Genomic DNA, 19,453 nt, shown 5'->3' with positions numbered 1-19,453 from the left:
AGTATACAAGGTCACAATTTTTTTCTCCTATGCCTTCTTTCTCAGGAAACCACCAAAGGACACAATAAGGAGGCAAGTAAAAAAAGGTGAGGGGAAACTTGGGTGCTCGTTAAAAAAATCTAACACAGAAGAAAAGCTTTTGGGGAGCCTCAGGATGATAGTTATGCAGGTTCAAAGAGCAGTCTGCCTCAGCAGGAGCAGGAAGCCAGCCCAGGGCAGGCAGGCAGCCCCAGAATGGGTGGGATGGATAGATAGCCTCCCCATTCTCCCCTTGCATCGCCCCCATGCAGCTGTCCCGTTATTTTAGGTTAAATCTCCGGTGGACACATTACACTGCGTCCCGTTTTTATTGTTTAGCCAAGTGTGAACTATGATTACATGTCCTTTCCTGCCCAATTTTTGTTTCTCCTGGGGTGGACAATTCCCTTTTGCTTCCTTTATTTTCTCATTAGTTGTTTTTCCTGAACTCACCAACACAGCTATGAAACTCCTTTGAATGCTGTTTTCTACGCAGTTCCCATAGTAGGACGTCTGCCAATCGGTGACTAAAACGGGGTGGTCAGATGACAATAAGGGCTCCAGAGTAAAGCAAAGCAGCAGCAGGGGAGGGGAGTGCAGGGCGGGAGGCGGTGACATTTCGAGTTGGTTGCTCAGGAAAGACCTCGCTGTGAGGGGGCCTGAAGGCGGAGAGGAAGGAAACCAGGCGGACGTTTGGAGGAAGAGAGTCCCAGGCAGAGGGAACAGCAAGTCCAGTTTCCTGGGGACAGAACCACGCCTCCACTAGAATTTTCCCTTGCGTAGTTTACCGTCACGTCCACAACCCACTTTCCTGACCTCTCAGGCACCTGTGTTCAAACTCGAGCCACTGTCGGTGCACTTGTTTATTCCCAGGGTCCAAATGGTGACAAGTCATCTTGACACCACTTGCAAAACCGTTCCATCCTTTCTCTTTTTCTTTCTTCCCACTGTCCGCCATACCAATCCTGCAGCAACAGAAATCACAGACATTGGGACTGGAAGGGCCCCTAGAGATTATCTGGGATAACTCTCTCTTACCGAGGCCCACATGAAGTTACTTCTCTAAACCCTCAGCCAGGTCTCGGAGGACCCGGCAAAGCTTGGTTGCGCCACCCTTGGGTCCACCCCTTGCCTTCTCTGATCCATTTTGCCTGCTGCTCACCAATGGGTGCTCCTCGCACAGCGCACTGCCTCACTCCTCCCCGCCCACCCTACAGATGTCACAATGCCCAGAAGAGCGATTCAGGCCGGCTGAGGCCTCTGGCAAGGCAGGCCCCTCCATTTGCTGCTGAGCAGTTTAATGCAGTGGAAGGAAATGACAGGCATGAATCGGGTGCCTGTTCGTTCACAGCTCCCTGCTTAAGAGGCCATCGTTCTGTGGTAAGATCCTGTTCCCCTAACCACAGCCTTCTGACCGGTATCAATCTGACCCAAGCTAGGCAATTTGTTAGATTCTTCCCTCAAGAATTTGTCAAAATTCGCTGTGGGAAGGTAAGTGGAAAGGTTATGCAGAGTCAGAGAGCCACAGCAGAAGCCAGAGTAGACAGCATAACAAGCCAAGGTCATGGGCAGATCAGAGTCATAAGGAGGCAGAGGCTATACATAGGCTGAGGTGAGCCCTCTGTCTACAAAGAGGAAAATGCACCAACCATGCTAAATGAAGAAGAAACCAGAGAAATTTGACCCCGGGGAGAAAGAGAAAGAGAGCGAGCAGAAGACTTTTTAAAAAGGATAGAGCAGCTGCCTCAGTAGGTGACAGCGTCCCGACCCAGCTCCATTTCCTGCCAGGTGTCACTTCATCCCTGGGAGATGTTTCCACCCACCAGTGACTACTGTCCCCTCCCCTGGAGTTGGTTTAAATATTTCTGTGTGTAGCCCTGCCTGTGAAGCTCAGCTGGTTGGATCATCAACCCGATACACCAAGGTTGGGGGTTCGATCCCTTGTCAGGGCACATACAAGAATCAACCGATAAATGCATAAATAAGTGGAATAACAAATCAATGTCTGTCACTCTCTCCCCACCGCTCTCCCTTCTTAGCTCTCCCTGTAAAATCAATTTAAAATGAGAATTGTTCTATTAAAAAGTATAAGTAAGTATTTCTGTCTGTGGCAGACAGGTCCTGGAGTGTTCTCCATGACTCGTGTTCCCTGGTGTTCATACCTTTCTGACCTTCCACGCTCCCCCCGCCCCCAGTGTCAGGATGGCTGCTGCAGGTTCAGGTGTCAAATGCCGCCCTGATGCACAGAGAGGAGATGGGATGCTGCCCGTCATGCATCCCTTTTGTTAGGAGGAAAAGCTGCTTCTACAATCCCCAGTGCAGAGAGCCAGGGTTGTGTCGCATCCCCGTGCCTAAGCTAACCCTGAGACACAGGATGGGCTCAAAACGACTAGCCAATAACAGTCCTTATCCACCCCTGAACTTGGGGATAGTGTCATCTTCTCTGAGCAAAGGGTTACAGTAGATGAACATCCAAACCAAACTGGGGATTTCTCGATGACAAAAAATATGAGCAGGGAGAGGTATTGGGGTAGATAATCAACATTGTTTACCTCACCGACAGATATACTCATTTTGTGTAAATTGTGTGTGTAGGAAATATCATGAAGGGTGTGTATCAACCCATTAACATGATTTAAACTTTGAAATGGGACTGTGTAGAGTGGAATGAATGGATATTTCAATTTTTACTTATGAAATTTTGATTAGCTTATATTACCTTGGTAATTTAAAAGCACTGTTTTAATCTTGAAGTTGGCTGCTCAGAAACAGAAGTAAGGTTTTTTAAAACGAGTGAGAGAAACATGTGTTGATGGACCCGTCCCACGCCCGGCCCCCAGCTCTGTCACTCAGGTGCCCAGGGCAAGTTCATTCCCACTGAGGTTTTGGAGGCACAAGTCTGTCAGAGCCTGATGCCACCAGATGTTTAAACCACCCAACCCCACCTCCCCACACCCGCAGAGCAGCCCGCACATCCCAGATCGGCTTCCCGTGCACCTTTTCCTACAGGGGAGGAATCTGCTGGGCGCGGCCACGAGAGCGCTCTGGCCCTCGGCAGTTCCTTTTCTCCTCCTGTATTCGTGCATTAGGAGCTGAGTTAGGATGATTTACCTCCCAACCCCCCAATGTACAGGCTCTCTCTTAGTACTGTGAGGTCAAGTTTATGAGCTCGGGCCTTGATGAATTCACCGAGGTAAGTGTTGCCTCTGAGACCACTTGGCAGCTGGCCAGCCTGCCCTGCTCATATTCCTGTCTCTCCAAACACGTTTCCTTCAGGCTCCTTGCCTTCTAGCCACATGCTTCTCATACGGCTGTCTCGTTCCTTCCCTCAGTCCGTCTTGTCTTCTACAACTGGTTCTCTAATCCTCTCTCTCTTTTCCTACTTCACCCCCTAACCTGCCTTTATCCTTTCCTTTTTTCTTTCGGATTTTTACCTTAATTACCCATGGAGTTGAATAATAGAACATCCCAGAACTCTGTGCCAAGCACTGTGTTGGGCCATATATAAATTATATTCTGACCTCACATTAACTCTGAAAAATATTTTCATTCTTCATTTACAGAGGAGGGAGTAGAGGCTCACTGAGGTTATGTTGTGTTTAATAGTCTAAAGGGGTTTTTTGCTTAATTTTCTTTAAAAAATTTTTTAAAGATTTTATTTATTTATTTTATTTTTTAAAAAGATTTCATTTATTTATTTTAGAGAGGAGGGAGAAAGAACGGGAGAAACATCAGTGTGTGGTTGCCTCTTGCACGCCCCTTGCTGGGGAGCTGGCCTGCAATCCAGGAATGTGCCCTGACTGGGAATCGAACCAACAGCCCTTTGGTTAGCAGGCCGGTGCTCAATCCACAGGGCTTTTTGCTTAATTTTCAAAGTCAATAAATTAAATGTTTTGTTCAATTTATGTTTTTAAAATGTTTTTAAAAGAAAAAATCTTTTCTTTTACCTTCTAAAAATACAGTTGAAACATTTGTTTATAGCCTCCATCTTACTTTTGCCAGTGAGTCTCTTGTCCTAGAAAAGAATTCGCGCTGACTGGAGGCCTGTGGCTGCTTCCCGCCACACTCGGGTCTGCATTCCCACGGCCTCCAGGTGGTGCGGGGACCCTGGCTCCCTCACAGAGCCTTTCTTCCTTCCCCTCCCCGGGCCCACCCCACCAGAGCTCACGCCCCTGCTGGGGCATCTCTTGGGCACAGACCCACACTTTAAGCCATCTCACCTGAGAGAGTTAGTGTCCTGTCCACCTGAGCCTGGCATGCTTTTGCTCACTTTGCTTCAGGATCTGCACACCTCGTGTGTGCAAAGTGTGCATGTGTACTGGCATGCCATCTGTGTGCCCCTCTCACTCCTTGGAGTTGCACTCGTGCGCACACTAGAGAAGGGATATCAAGGATACAGCATTTATGACGTGTGGCATGATTCTTAAAAATGAATGAAACTGTTTATGAGGGAGAAAAAAGAATCCACCCTAGATGTGTTTATTTCTTTCTTAAGCTAGGGAACGGGAGGTGGATAAGAGGAAAGAGACAGATTGGAGATGTTCCTTTGAGTAGTAGGGCTCCCCATGGCTCTTTGCTCCCTCCTTGTCCTCTTTACAGAGCCCTGGGCTTGGCCCCGAGTTCTCTGTAGCAAGCTTAGTCCTCTCCATGGAGGAGAGGACTTGTCCTGCCAGGCTTAATGTACTTTCTGAATCTGTGCAAAAGAAAGAGACCAAGTTTTCCACCCCTAGCTTTGTAACTTTCAGTACCTTGGTGATTGAGGTTGTGGTGAAGCTGGATCTGCTCCATGGAAGACGACGTATCATTATTTGGTGTTCTCCCCGTTACCTTGGAGGCAGTGAGGTAGGGGTACAGAGAAACAGCCCTTCCATCCCATCTCAGATGGGGTCTGGGAGGACTAGAAGAGAGAACAGGAGCTTCTGCATTGGTTCTAGGCCCCTCCACTCCTACCCCAGGGAGTTAGGCTGCTTGTCTCCTCAAGACTCCAGCCATTGGACGTTGGTTATTGGCTGGAGGAGTGCACAGCAGCCCTGGGCCAAGGATCAGAGTGCAGTAGCAGAGATGTCCCAAGTCCAGCTGAAGATGGGGGATCAGGCCCTGGCTGGTGTGGATTAGTGGTCTGAGTGCTGCCCTCTGATATGAAAGGTTGCTGGTTTGATTCCCAGTCAGGGCACATGCCTGGGTTGTGGGCCATGTCCCCAGCTGTTGATGTATTTAATTGATGTATCTCTCATGTGTTTCTCTCCCTCTCTTTCTCACTCCCTTACCCTCTCTAAATGTAAATAAATAAAATCTTTAAAAAGAAAGAAAAAAAGGAAGAGAGAAAGAAAGAAAGGAAGGAAAGAAGGAAAAGAAAGAAAATGGGAGGATCCAGACTCTGGTGGGTTCAGCACCATGGCCAGAAAGCTCATCCCTATACACATACCCCTCACCCCACCCCCAACCCACTCCCCAAGCCCACTATTTCAGGGAGGGATCTAACCTGGCCCTTCAATGACTGGCCCCCAGGACCTAGAGGGCACAATAAGACGTGACTTAGTGTCCTTCTAAGGCCCTTGTGAATTTCTTCATGAGGTGTCTATTCCGCGGCCTGCTGGTAGAGGGGAGTCCCACCTTGGAGCGATCTTATTCAGATCCGGATGATTTGCATGTATCCGCATACTCTGGGGCTTCTCCATTTTGTTTTTATCATAAATGAACTTCAGAAGAAGAAAGGCATGTCTTATTTCACTACGTCTTTTTCTCTTCTCTTCTCCATTCCTAGGGTCTCGATCTGGCTATTCCCCCGAGGTGCCTGCAGGTGTGTGTGGTGGGAGAAGACGGGAACCAGATTCCCGACAACCAGGGTTTATGGGGCACCCTATGTGACTTTCCCCAGAAAACTGCCCCGGTAGGTTTGGCTGAGGAGCAATCCTTGCAAAGCTTATAGAGAGTCTGCATCTTGTTTTAGCACCAAGGGTCAGAGCCTCTGCACTGAAGCCCCTGGAGCTCAGGTGAGATGCCATAGCTGGCACCTTAGAGATTGCAAAGGGGATGGGACCTGGTTTTGAAGACAGGGGTGAGGGGTGATGGAGTGAAGACTCATTTTGAAATAAAAGGAGTCCTGGGTCTCTAAGCAGCTTCTAAAAATACCATCTCCCAACGCTGGGGGTGGGGTAGGGGGGAAAGCAAGCGTGAGCAGAATGAAGATAGGAAGGAGGTGGGAGTGGAAGAGCCCTTCAGGTAGATCTGATTTCAGAGGCCCCTGTCAGCCAGGCACTGAGCAGACGCCACACCTCCTTCCACGTCCTCAGCGGACTCCAGTATTTGGTGGAGTCGGAGCCCCAGCCCTTCCTGACGATCTCTCTATCTACAGGCAAAGGAATCCAATTCCTCCCAGCTGCTTTTATTGCTACTGCCCAGCAAGTATGTCTGTGAGCAAGCAAGTGTGCTTGTAAACGTACCACGCACACACACATACGCACACACACACACAGAAATGACACATGAAAGCAGCTTGTAAATGGCTAGCGCTCTGCATTGCCAGAAAATTTCACCACACTCAGGGCTCAAGGAAATGCGGACTGTGGCAGAGACAGGGCCCTCACCCCAGCGTCCTCGGCACACAGCCTGGGCCCCATCAGCTCTAGGCTGGAGGTGTGAGGGACACACACAGACAAATGCACAGACACAGGTCAGGAAGACGCAGGACTCGCATTCATTCTCAAGACTGCTTCAGCTACGAAAGGGAGAGAGAGGGGTTGGGTTCCTGCAGGGAAAGAGCGCCGAGAAGCCACAGGGTGGGCGGAGCCATCTCCTTTCAAGTGCAGCCCAGATGGTGGCGCTCAATAGCCGCCTCCCTCGTCCTGGAGGGCCCCAACCCTTCCCACACCAACGCCTTAAACCCTCAGCTTGCACATAAACGACCTTCACTAGATAGAGGTCGTGTTCCACGTTTCCTTGCGGCTTCTTCAGCGCTGGTTGAACTCGGCGAGGATTGCTCCGCCTCCCTCACAGACGCCTCGTAGTTCGGGCCGCGGCACCCCTCGCCGGTCCCCTGGGGTGGACGGAGAGGGATTAGCAAAGGGGGAACTCCAGGCTCTGAGCAGACTAGGGGCACGGTTGGTCGTGGGCAGTGCTGCCTGCGTCCTGGCAACAAGAACAAGAACCTGTGAAATCGATCATTCATGCAAAATCTACCACTATCCCGTCCCGGCATCCGCATGGTTTCCCAGCTTCGGAAGCATTCCTGGTAGGGTGGGACTCTTTCCCACTTTGCTCTCCTTTCTCGAGCAGCTCCCAGGGGTGGGCTTGGCCCCTTCCTCCAGCTGGTGTGTGTGTGTGTGTGTGTGCGCGCGCGCGTGTGTGTGCGCAGAGGGCAGGGAGAGAAAGGGGGTGGGATCCAGCCCTGAGACACCGGGAGCCGCAGATGCTGAAGAAGCCAAGGGCTGGGAGACAGAGGAGCTCCCAGATCTTGGGGGCAGGACATCAGAACCCCTGCAAGTCCTGGGAACGAGAGATCTTCCGGACTAGCTTAGAGGCTGCAAGTGTCGCTGACTCCCCGAGTTTCTCCCCTTCTTAAGCCACGCCCACATTCTCTACTTCTCGGCAAAGAGGGGCTGAGGTTTAGCGCTCTGGGCCACGGACACCAGCTCCGCGCTCCCCCACCCCCCACCCCAGGAGTCCAGGCAGTGCTCAGCACTGCCCCACCCCTCAAGGTTTGAAGATTGGAGGGACCCCTTCCTTTCCCCCTCCAGTTCTCGGTGCCGCCCCTGGCCTTTGAAACTCCACCCCTCCACCCTCTGCTGGCAGGGATTGGGGGAGCTCCAGCTGCCTTGCCTAATGATTGGTCCCCATGGCTGACGGTCACCGATAAGATCCCTCCCCGCGCTGGGGCTGGGGTCTGGGGGCGCTGCTCAGCGGGGCCCGGGCTGGCGCGGCTTGAGCCGCCGCCGCACTGACAGCTTGGTCTGCGGACCATGGAGACCGGCGCTGGCCCACATCCGCTTCGCCTGCTCGTTTGCCTGATGCCACTTTCTCTTGCGTTGCTTTTGGGACCAGGGAGGCCCGGGACTGCTGAGGAAGGTGAGGGGACTGGCGGTTGTTCTTGGAGCCTGGGATGCCAAGAGATAGGGGCTGAAGAGCTGGAGCGCTGGTGGAGTCATATGGAGAAACTGGAGTCTGTATTAGGGTGTGAAGCCTGCGAGCAGCTAAAGCAAAAGAACTGGAGAGACAGAGAAAAAGGTGGCTAAGCAATGGAGAAGAGAGGGGCGTTGAGGAGCTCGGGGGCTGGAGACCGGGGAGACTGGGGAAGACAGAGCGGGAACCATGGGAGCCAGAGGCGGCGGTCCAGGGGCCGGTGAGATGGACAGGCTGAGCCATTGGAGGTGGGAGATGTGGGGGCGGGGAGAAGAAGAGAGCAGAGAAGGGAGATGCGGAGGTGAGACCGGAGTACGGGGGACGGGATGGAGCCCGAACAGCGGGGGCTAGGGGACCATTGTGCAGCCACTGGAGGTGGAAAGCTTGTGGTGGGTGGGGGAGCGGGATCCAGGAGCTGCCCAACGTGCTGATCCAGGAGCTGTCCGCACCGCAGTGCTGAATTCGGAGGGTAGACTATCCAGATGAATCCGCGTTGTCGGGTTTGCAGCTCTCCACGGTATCAGATCCTGAGGCTTGCCTCTGATTCTGAATTTGAGGGGAGCTGTATGTTCAGTTGAATCCAGGGGCTTTATTTCCAAGGTGCAGAATCCTAAGGAGTTGGAATTTGAGGCTTCAGATGTGAGGTTTGAAGGGGCGCTGGATTTCTGATGCTTTCCAATATGCAATTTCCGATGTAATGTCAGTTATGCCGAAATCCGGTTGCTGTTGGCGTCCCTGTCCACTGTTGCTGATGCTTTTGGAGTCAACCCTCTTAAAGGCCCTCACTTTGGAGCCCTATCCACTTGCTTAAGCTCCAAATGAGCAATCTGCCAAGATGTGGCAATAGCTGGGCCTCCTGCCTCTGAGCTGCTGCTGTGCTGCCCAAGCCCATGCTTCCCCAGGACTGATACTGAGAGCAGAATTCTGATGGCTGGACCGATGCCTCCTGGGGGGGAATGACTCCCAGCTTCTCTGGTGCAGGAGAAGTCATGGCTCTTATATATAAAAGGACCACGGACATTCTTTCAAAGGCAGTTGGAGGTGACAGCCCCTGGGAAAGGGGCTGGATGAGGAAATGAGAGATTTTTATTTCCTCTGCTGCTGAGATGATATCTTCACTTTGTTTGCCACAGAGGCCCTAGAAGTCAAGCAAAAAGTTCAAGATTCCTCTATCCCTGATGACCCCAGACCCCAGAAGAGCCCCTGAGTCTGCATGGATTCTGGGCTGTATACAGGAATTCTCTGATACACTCACTTTCTCCCTCTTCTTGATGCTCAGGTATAATTTAAGAAACCTGGGAATGCTGGGGGGGTCACTGACAATGCCCCCCCCCCAATTTTATAACCAGCCTTAGAGCACTTGCCAGAGACTGTGGCAGGCTGAATAATGACTCCCCCCCATCCACATCCTAATCCCCATACCCATGAATGCTATCCTAAATGGCAGAAGACCTTCCAGGTGCAATTAGGGATCTTGAGATGGAGACATTACCCTGGATTGTTTGGATGGGCCTGGTGTGATTGCAATGGTCTTTACAAATGGGATGCAGGAGGGGTCAGAGCCAGAGGAGAAGGCAATGTGCTGACAGAAGCAAAGACTGGATGTGCTTTGGAAACGGAGGAGGGGGCCACAAGCCCGGGAACCCAGGGGACCACTAGCAGCTGGAGAAGTCAAGGAAATGGATCCTCCCCTCTGAATATCCAGAAGAAACCCATCCTGCTGACGTCCTGACTTCAGACCCATGAAACTGACTTCCAGCCTCTGACTTCTAGGACTATAAGAGAATACATGTCTGCTGTTGTAAGCCACCAAATTGTGGTAATTTGTTACAGCAGCCACAGTAAACTAATACAGGCTATTTCTTTAATTGTGTAGCTACCTGGCCCTGGACTTGAGCTGCTCACATGCCCTCCTGGGGAATGTATGGAGTGATAAAAACTTGTCTGTGTCCTTTGTCACATTTACCATCTCTTCAGGTAGCAAATTTTCAGTGAACTCACCTAAAGGTCCACCATCCTGACCTTCTGGGTTTCTGACATCTCTGTTGTCCCTTCTCCCTAGTCATCCTCCTGGATTCCAAAGCCTCCCAGGCTGAGTTGGGCTGGACTGCATTGCCGAGCAATGGGGTAAGTGTAACCCTTTCCCTCCCTACCCTGAGGATCCTGTGGTGGTCCGGGACTCAGGCCCTTTAGCACCCCCCTGGTTCCATCAGATGAAACGTGTGATCTGCAGCAGCCCTGGCTTCAAGCCGGAGTCGCCCACTAGGAAATGTTGAGTCTTAAGTCAGACGGTCAAAATAAGTAAGTAAATACAAAAGCATAAGTGAGGAGAGAACTGGCTGTGTCTAGGAACAGAATGTGGCCTCTGGATGGAGCCAAGGCTGAGCAGTGCCTTGCACACAGTAGGTCCTCTAAGCCGTGTTGCTGACCGATGGATTGATAGAACAAGCAGGGCTCAGAATCCTGAAACAGGGTTGGAAACAAGGTCGGAGTGGGGCGATGTGGCCATGTGACATGGAAAGGGCACTGGGTGGAGAACAAGAGACCCCAGACCCCACTTCTACCTCTGTCACCAACTCCATGTGTATATCTCGTCAAGTCCCTCTCACTCCGGAGCCTCAGTTTCCCCATCTATAAAACGAAAAATTGGACTCCGCTGTCTCCAACGTTTCTCCTGGCTTTGCATCTCATAATTTCAGGGATCTAGCGAGTGGAGGGGGCCACTGGGGATAGAAGGGAGAGGAGAATGCGGAATGATGGGGCGGAGGGCGGGGGTTCAGCCTGCGTCACCGCCGGGACTCTACCTACCCGGGACGCCTCGGCCCTGAGCTGCCCGCATCTTTGCTCCTCCTCAGTGGGAGGAGATCAGCGGCGTGGACGAGCACGACCGTCCCATCCGCACGTACCAGGTGTGCAACGTGCTGGAGCCCAACCAGGACAACTGGCTGCAGACCGGCTGGATCGGCCGCGGCCGCGGGCAGCGCATCTTCGTGGAGCTGCAGTTCACACTGCGCGACTGCAGCAGCATCCCCGGCGCCGCGGGCACCTGCAAGGAGACTTTCAACGTCTACTACCTGGAGACCGAGGCCGACCTGGGCCGCGGGCATCCCCGCCCTGGCAGCAGCCGGCCCCGCAAGATCGACACGATCGCAGCGGACGAAAGCTTCACTCAGGGCGACCTGGGCGAGCGCAAGATGAAGCTGAACACCGAGGTGCGCGAGATCGGTCCGCTCAGCCGGCGGGGCTTCCACCTGGCCTTCCAGGACGTGGGCGCATGCGTGGCGCTGGTCTCCGTGCGCGTCTACTACAAGCAGTGCCGCGCCACGGTGCGGGGCCTGGCGGCGTTCCCAGCCACCGCGGCCGAGAGCGCCTTCTCCACGCTGGTGGAGGTGACCGGTACGTGCGTGGCGCACTCCGAAGGGGAGCCCGGCAGCCCGCCGCGCATGCACTGCGGCGCGGACGGCGAGTGGCTGTTGCCGGTGGGCCGCTGCAGCTGCAGTGCGGGATTCCAGGAACGCGGCGACGTCTGTGAAGGTATCCAGCGAACTAGGGGGCGTGACTTGGGAGCGCTGCGCGCAGGTGGCGGCTAGGAGAGAGTGAGTGCCCTAGAGGAAAGAGGCAGGGCGGGGGAGTGGAGAAGCCGTGGGCTGTGGAGCCCGGAGCTCCCGAGCTTTTGTGGAGCTTCAGTGGGTCCGGCTGGGACCGGTGAGTGAAGTTACTAGGGGGCGAATTAACTCCACATACGGGGGCACTAGGGGTCTATGTTTCAGGCACTAGGATAAATACCTCGCACAGGCCTTCTCGTTTATTCATGGCAATAAAATACGTCGCACTATCTCCATTTCGCAAAGAGGAAGCAGAGGCTCAAAGAGGTTGGTACCTTGCTTGCAAAGTTAGGAAATGGGATGCCAGGATCCGATTCCAGATTTGCTCAACTCTTAAGCTCTTTCTATTACACTCTGGTGCCTCCCCTATGCGTAAGGAAGAACTCTACAGCACCCCCACCCTACTAGCTATTGGCTAGTGCAGCGATTTTCAACCCGTGTGCCGCAAGAATTGCTGCAAGAGACACACTGGTGTGCCACAAGAATTTTTTAACACGTGAAATACCTGACTATTTAGTCAGGAGCACTGACCTCTTTCCCCCTAGATTATCAAATTAAAAAAAAGATGAGAACAGCCAACACAATAATAGCCATCTGGTGTGAATGAATCAAAATTATACCTTCTTTTTTTTTGTCAGATCAGCAATAAATATATTTTTGGTGTGCCGCAGAATTTTAGTAATTAGTTTGTGTGTGCCATGAGATGACAAAGGTTGAAAATCGCTGGGCCAGTGGGATTGGTCACATTGTAGGGAATGGCTGCCTGGCCCTGACAGTGTGCCCGGCAGAGGCAGGCAGGCAGGCAGAGGGGAGAGAGGGAGAGAGGGAGAGAGGGGTTGGCTTAGAAATTGCCCTGGATGGCTACTGATATCCCACCCACCTCTCTGAACTAGAGAGTCGCTGTACTCCCTGGGGGAGACCCTCTGTGTTGGGGGCTCTGTGGAGGCGCCAGGAACAGGCCCCTCTTTCTCTCCCACATTTGTGGAAGACTGAGGGTAAGGAGGGGTTGTGGATGTGTGCACTGGATGGAAAAAGATAAAGTGGTGTTTTTTTTTAAAAAAAGCCATGACATTTCCTGGATGCCAGGGCAACAGAAATTAATGAGGCATAGTCTCTTAAGAAGCTCATAGCCTAAATTTAAAAATCCCAACAGGGTGACATATGCTGTAACAGAGGGAACAACACAGTGGTGGGAAGACAGGGGAGAAAGTGAGGAAACTTGCTCTCATTTCTTCATTCAATCATGCACTCACTTTGAATTGAGAACATAACATCTGCATTTATTAAGGGTTTATGGTATGTACACAGATAAATGTCACTGTCTCTTCCCTGGGGGAAGGTATGGCTTAGTAGGGGATTTGGGGACATGAACCTTCCTGAGCTCTCCAGGTGGAGTTAGGATCCCCCTCTGTGCTCTCCAGCACCCACTGCAACCTCTGTATCTGCACCTGTCCCACGGTGTGCAATATGCTACTTCTGTGTGTTTCCACCACTGGACTAGGGACTTCTTGAGCTCCGGCAATGGGTCATTTGGTCTCAGCAGCTCCCGTGTCCATAACAGGATATGGTATATATGGTAGGTGCCCAATGGAAATGTATCAGGTGAATGAGTGGTTACCATGGGGTGTGATATGTATCAACAGAGAGCTGGGGGTGGGGCAGGGGAAGGGAGAACCCAATTCTAAGGGTGGAGAGAGACGGCGAGAAGGCCTTTCTTTCATGCAGCTAAGAGCACTGAGTTCAGAGATTGTGTGCAGAAGCACGGAGGCAGGAGAGACAACTGTGTAGCACAGCTGGGGCTGGAGAAGTCAGTGTGGCTGGAGCAGAGGGCACTGGAGCAGAGGTGGGAGGGGTGATGGAGCTGGAGCGGGGTGGGGGCAGATCATGGAAGGTCTCAATTGAAACAAAGAGCTTAGACTTTACACTTTAGACCATTGGGGAGTGTTTGAAGCAGGGATCTAACACATTCTGATTTGTATTTTCATAAGGTCACTCAAGTGGCAATCAAAAAGAAAGGACTAGAAAAGGAAGCATTAGAGGCCAGGAGATGAGGAAGGAGAATAATACCATAGTCCAGGAGGAAGAGCACAAGGCCTGAACTAAGGTAGTAGCAGAGGTCACTGAGAGATGAGGAGACAGCATCCACGACCCTTGGTAACCATGTGGCACAGGAGGAGAAAGGGGTCCTTTTTGATTCATATGCTTCTGGAGAACTGAATGGACAGATCGTCATACACTGGGGTAGAGAATACAGGACATGAGTGGACATATTGAATGTATGGTGTCCATGGTGCATTCAAGTGGAGGCAGCTAGAAAGAAAGTGGGTCTGGAGCTCAGCGACAGAGAGCCGGATGCAACTTGAAACTGTGGATGTGGCTGGGAGAGACCAAGGAGAATGTGTGGGGTAAGAAGCGAGAGTGCTGATGATGGAGTCTCACAGAACAGCACTATCTAAGGGAAAGTAGAAGAAATGGAGCCTGTAAAAAAGGCAGTGCTCCTTCTGTGAATTCGTGGCAGCCAAGGGAGATGGAGGTGTCTGGGAGGGAATGGCCGATGGTGTTGGGGAGCAGTCAGGTAGGCGAGCATGGGACAATGTCTTCTTGGTAACAGCAGTCTCAGCTGAGAGACCAGCTGCAGCAGGGTGAAGGATGAAGGAAGTAGAGGAGCTAGAGTTGGGGTGTAAACTACTCTCCAGAAGGCTGGATTAGAAAGGGGAGGGGGTGTTGCATCTTGAGGATGCTGCATGGGTTGAGGGTAGATGTTTATTGTAGATGGGAGAGCCTTGCTTATTGATGAAGGAGCCAGTGGGGTACCAAGAAAGGGGTGCCTCAGGGGGAAGTATTTTATTACTGATGTGGGTAGAATGGCTGACATGATTTGCTAATAAAAGCAGACCACGCTTCTGTCAGTTTTACTGTTTTTAGACACATTCTAGACAGTGCCCTACTGCCTGCACCCTCAATGGATGGCTTTTATTGCTCCATCCCATGTTCTGCCATGGGAAGAACCAGCAGAGAAGGAGCAGTGTGAGAGTTGGGAGGTCAGGTGACTGATGGAATGGAGTCTGCGAAGGTGGGACCCAGAGTAGAGGATCCACTAGGCTTGGGAGGAAGGAGGAGAGGGAAGTTGGGTGTGGATGGGGGTGTTTGTGGGTTTGATGGCCAGACCTTGAGGGAACTACCACCCAATGGCCTCTCTTCTTCTTCTAAGGTGGGAGGAGGGCATTTGTACCAGTAGGATCCTAGTCTGTTTTATTCACTGTTGTACCCCCCAGAGCCTAGAACAGCACCTGGCTAATAGTAGATGCCAAAAAAAAAAAAAATTGAATGAATGGATCAGGGCTGGAGAGGGAGGTGTAGATCCATGCTTTGGGCAGCCACACAGACACACACACACACTCAACACACTCAGAAACCAGTCCCACTCTGGAGTGGGGCTGAGTTCCCTCTCCTTAGGCTGAGCCCAAAGGCCCCTTGTAATGGCATCAACCCTACCATGGGGAGTGGGGAGCTAGGGAGGCTGCCAGGGAAAGCCTCACAGGTAGGTATTATTTTGAACTTGGGTTTGGAGAAGCTTAGGGGTTTGCCAGCAGAGAAAGGGTGTAAGACATTATAGGACAAGACCCAGAGGTGAGAAGGGAAGAGTTCTGTTCAGATGGAGTGATGGTGGTGGGGAAGCTGCTGGAGGTTTTCAAGAAGGGGAGAGGAATGGTCAGAATTGTATTAAGAAGTGAGGGCCTTTCAAGTGACTTCTGTAGCCAAGTGAGCCTGTCCCTCTCTGAAGGTAGATGGGTGTGGAGACCCAGTGAAGATGTTCTCCTTTTTGTTTCTCTGTCGTAATCTTGATTCTTGTTTCCTCTCCCCCAGTCACTAGAGGAATTATTGAAAGACTTGGGTGGGGGGAAACTAGGGTGCATGACCTGTGTCTTCAAATCTCTATAAAACTTTCTCGGAGCAGAGGAAGGCTAGCAGATGTCCTGTAAGGCTCCTCAGCGCACACTGAGACCCGTGACGGGGTGGCACGGGGGGGGGGGGGGGGGAGGTCACAGAGAGGGAGGCTGATTGGGGCGCAACATGAGGCAGCAGCACCTTCTAACTGCCCATGTCGTCCAGCAGAGGCAGCCTCAGGAGAGGGTGGCTACTACAAGGGAAGCTGTGGAGGACTCTGCCAGTCGAACTAATGGCCTCTGAAATTCTGACTCTGACCTTGAGGAAGAGAGGGAGGGGCTGGCAGTCAGGAGCTCCTTCCTGAGTCTGCCCCTCAACACGAACCTCTTCTAAACGCAGCCTCTTTAAGTGGAGATAACCGATGCTGTCTGCGACAGGGCCGCCCGCCTCTGGGACACGTGCCCAAGTTCGCACAGCAGCCCCCTCTTCCCTCAGGCAGGCTGAAGTTCTCCCCAAGGGCTAGTCTGTATCCCCACCTTCTCGGGGCTGGAGAGCAGCCAGCTTTCCATAACTAGCTAAATTACAGAGGAGGGACAGAGAAGTGCTGGTGGAGCTAAGGGACCATGTGAGCACCCTCCAGGCCCTGAGAGGAGGGGCCAGGAGTCACTGCCTCCTTCCCTGGCCCAGCTGGTGAGAATTTTCTTACAGAGGGTGTGCAACAGTTTCCACTTCAGGCTTGTGGAGGAGGAAGAGTAATTAGTACCATTATTGTGTAAATGTTGTCTCTACTTGGCTAAGCAGTTTACTTGTTTTGTCTCAGTTAATCCTCCAACCACCTTTTTGAGGTATTCTGTACGAGGCTCAGAGAGGTCAATCGACCTGTCCAAGGCCACACAGCAAATGAGTGGTTTGACTTGGCTGCAGACTCAGGTTGCTTAGTCATAAACGCCTGTGCTCTAACAACTGGGGTTCTGGTGGGGGTGAGAGAAGCAGCAAAGTAACTTCGGAGGTGTCAAGATGAGAAGCAGGGAAACTTCACTGTCCCTCCCTCTTCTCCACTCCCCTCCCCTCCACCTGGCTGGCCCCACTTTCAAACTGGAACCCGGTGAGTGGCGTGAGGGTCTATGACGCATGGATCCCAAAGACTGGTGGGAGGATGAGCTTTGACAACATGTGTGTGCCAGAGTGTCTGTCTCTGTGTTTCTGGGAGCGTGTGGGTGTCTGTCCCTTGGTAACTGTGGAGGCACCTCTCTTATGTCTTCACACCCAAACAGGAAAGTTGGACCCATTTTCCTCCGGTGGGCACTGGGCTCCGGAACCACCAGCCTGCTGGGGGTGGAATCCCACGTTTGCTAGGTGTGGGATACTGGGCGAGTTGCTTACCTGCTCTGAGCCCTAGTGTTCTCATTTTAAAAATGGGGATAAAGCACATACCTCTCAGGTTGTTGTGCGGATTCAAAGAATCGCTAGAAGTAAAGCAGTCCAGTGTTCTAACCCACGTTCAGCTTTACTAAGGAAGGGTTAAGTAGCGTGGGGTTGTTTAGTTGGTAACTGCCACCGCACAGGGCAGTCCTGGGGTAGCTGAGACCCTCCCCCCCTTCCCCCACCGCAATTAGAGGCGGTAAGCCCCACCCCAGGGAGGGCAGGCAGGACAGTGGGGGAACAGAGGCTGTGGAGCACCCCCTCCTTCTCACGCGGCCCCTCCCGGCAGCCTGTCCCCCAGGGTTTTACAAGGTGTCCTCGCGGAGGCCCCTCTGCTCCCCGTGCCCGGAGCACAGCCGGGCGCTGGAAAACGCCTCCACCTTCTGCGCCTGCCTGGACAGCTACGCGCGCTCGCCTACCGACCCGCCCTGGGCCTCCTGCACGCGTGAGTGCGCCTCCAGAACCCATGGTGGTGGGCAAGCAGGGAGGGGGCGGGCAATAAAGTTGGACTTAGAGTTGGGGAGGGCAGGGGCTCCGCACTGGGGACGGTAAGGAAAGGCTTGTGGGCTGGCGACAGGAATGGAGGGCGAGGAGCCTGGGTGGGGATGGGGCCCGGGGTTTGGGCTGGAGGAACAAGGAAAACAGAGGGAGGAGGTTGGGCTTCTAGGCGGGTCACTGGGTGCACGGGGCCCCATCCGCCTGACCTCCCCTCGCCTCACCCTCCAGCTGGGGGGCGGACTCACACCCCCCACACTTCGCTCTGGGTCCCCATCCTCCCACCCGCGGCCCCTCGCTAACCTCCGCCCGCCCCCTCCTGGGTCCCGCGCCCCACTCCCACACCCCGCCCCCTCCCGGCCCCGCGCCCACTCCGCCCCCTGGCCGTGCCAGCGCCGCGCTGCCCCTGACGGCTCCCGCACCCTGTGCCGCCGCAGGGCCGCCGTCCGCACCGCGGGACCTGCAGTACAGCCTGAGCCGCTCGCCCCTGGCGCTGAGGCTGCGCTGGTTGCCGCCGGCCGACTCGGGCGGCCGCTCCGACGTCACATACTCGCTGCTGTGCCTGCGCTGTGGCCGCGAGGGCCCTGCAGGCGCGTGCGAGCCGTGCGAGCCACGGGTGGCCTTCGTGCCGCGCCAGGCCGGGCTCCGCGAGCGCGCCGCCACGCTGCTCCACCTGCGACCCGGGGCGCACTACACCGTGCGCGTGGCGGCGCTCAACGGCGTGTCCGGGCCCACGGCCGCCGCGGGAGCCACCTACGCGCAGGTCACGGTCTCCACCGGGCCAGGGGGTAAGGCTGCCCCTTGCGTGCGGCGACTTCTCCGCGCGCCCGCCCCCTTCCACACCCCAGCCCTCCCCCGCGCCTCGGTCTCTCCCGGGATCATTCTCACACCCCGCAGCCACCTCAAAGAAACCGCAATCGATGCCAAGGCCACCGCAAACAGACTCCCAGTGTCTCTCCAGGAGACGGAGTGACCCCCCAAATCCGCGACCCCCGGTAATCCCACCGAGGGTCGACCGCCTTCCGAAACGCCAGGGGGAGGGAGCGAGGATGATGTGGTCGTTTAGAGAGTTGGGGGGTTAGTAAGAGCGTCATCATGATGAACCAGGGCAGCCAGTCGGGCCTGTCGGTCAGGGCACCTACAGCCAGCGACCAGTGAATGCAGACGTGAGTGGGCAACACATCGAGGTTTCCTCTCTTTTTCAAATCAACACATAAAATAAAATAAAAAGAGAGTGGATGGGAGCCGGTGGGCGCTTCCCTGTCTCCTGACTGGGCAGAAAGTCTTCGCCCTACACCCCGCTCTGCAGTCGTCTTGCCTCTGCCTTCCCAGGTGACAAAGAGGTGGAATGTGCCTCAATCTTTTGTTACATCCGTAACAGTAGGAAGCACAGCCGTCGTCCTCTGGTGTCCTGGAGGGGCCCTCCCTCCGTCAGCCTCCCCGAGGCTTTTGTGGATCGGCCAGCCTCTTTCCTGGCCCTGGGAAAGAGCGAGGAAGCGCGTGGGGCAGACTGAAGGGCGGTAGAGTCCACCGGTCAGTGGTAACAGTCACATTTCCGGGCCTGGAACAGAGATGAAGACCTACCACCTTTTACACTACACCGTCCTCATTCTTGCAGCTAGTTTTGATTTGTCTCTCTTTCAGCTGGGGCTCACCTTCATGTATCCTTTGCAAGAAGGAAAAGTGGGCGGTAGGGCTTCTGTTTTTTCATGTCTGAGAAGGTGTAATTGGTTTGTCACTCAGCTTCCCTATCTTCCAGTAGCTGTAACTGAAAACAGTCTGAGGCCAGGGGAATTTTTCATCCTTTTGTAAGTAACCTGGAGATTACATATATGTATACTTACACAAACACAAAGGCACCCACAGATGTGTGTATCACTCTTAACCTACCAATGAAAGTAAAATCT

At 53.5% G+C, this 19,453-nt stretch overlaps 1 protein-coding gene across 1 annotated transcript in view; it reads left to right on the top strand.

Moving 5' to 3' along the window:
* The first annotated feature begins 7,933 nt into the window (after positions 1 to 7,933).
* Positions 7,934 to 19,453, top strand: part of EPHA10 (EPH receptor A10) — a 33,809-nt gene continuing 22,289 nt past the window's right edge. The window contains exons 1-5 of the mRNA XM_053921644.1: positions 7,934 to 8,082; positions 10,199 to 10,263; positions 10,992 to 11,670; positions 17,341 to 17,496; positions 17,984 to 18,334. Of these exons, the coding sequence (XP_053777619.1) occupies positions 7,977 to 8,082; positions 10,199 to 10,263; positions 10,992 to 11,670; positions 17,341 to 17,496; positions 17,984 to 18,334 (1,357 nt within the window). The 5' untranslated portion in view covers positions 7,934 to 7,976. The remainder of the gene's footprint in view (positions 8,083 to 10,198; positions 10,264 to 10,991; positions 11,671 to 17,340; positions 17,497 to 17,983; positions 18,335 to 19,453) is intronic.

Source organism: Desmodus rotundus, chromosome 3 (genome assembly GCF_022682495.2).
Source record: "Desmodus rotundus isolate HL8 chromosome 3, HLdesRot8A.1, whole genome shotgun sequence".
Lineage (NCBI taxonomy): Eukaryota > Metazoa > Chordata > Mammalia > Chiroptera > Phyllostomidae > Desmodus > Desmodus rotundus.
This window is presented reverse-complemented; position numbering and strand designations above follow the sequence as displayed.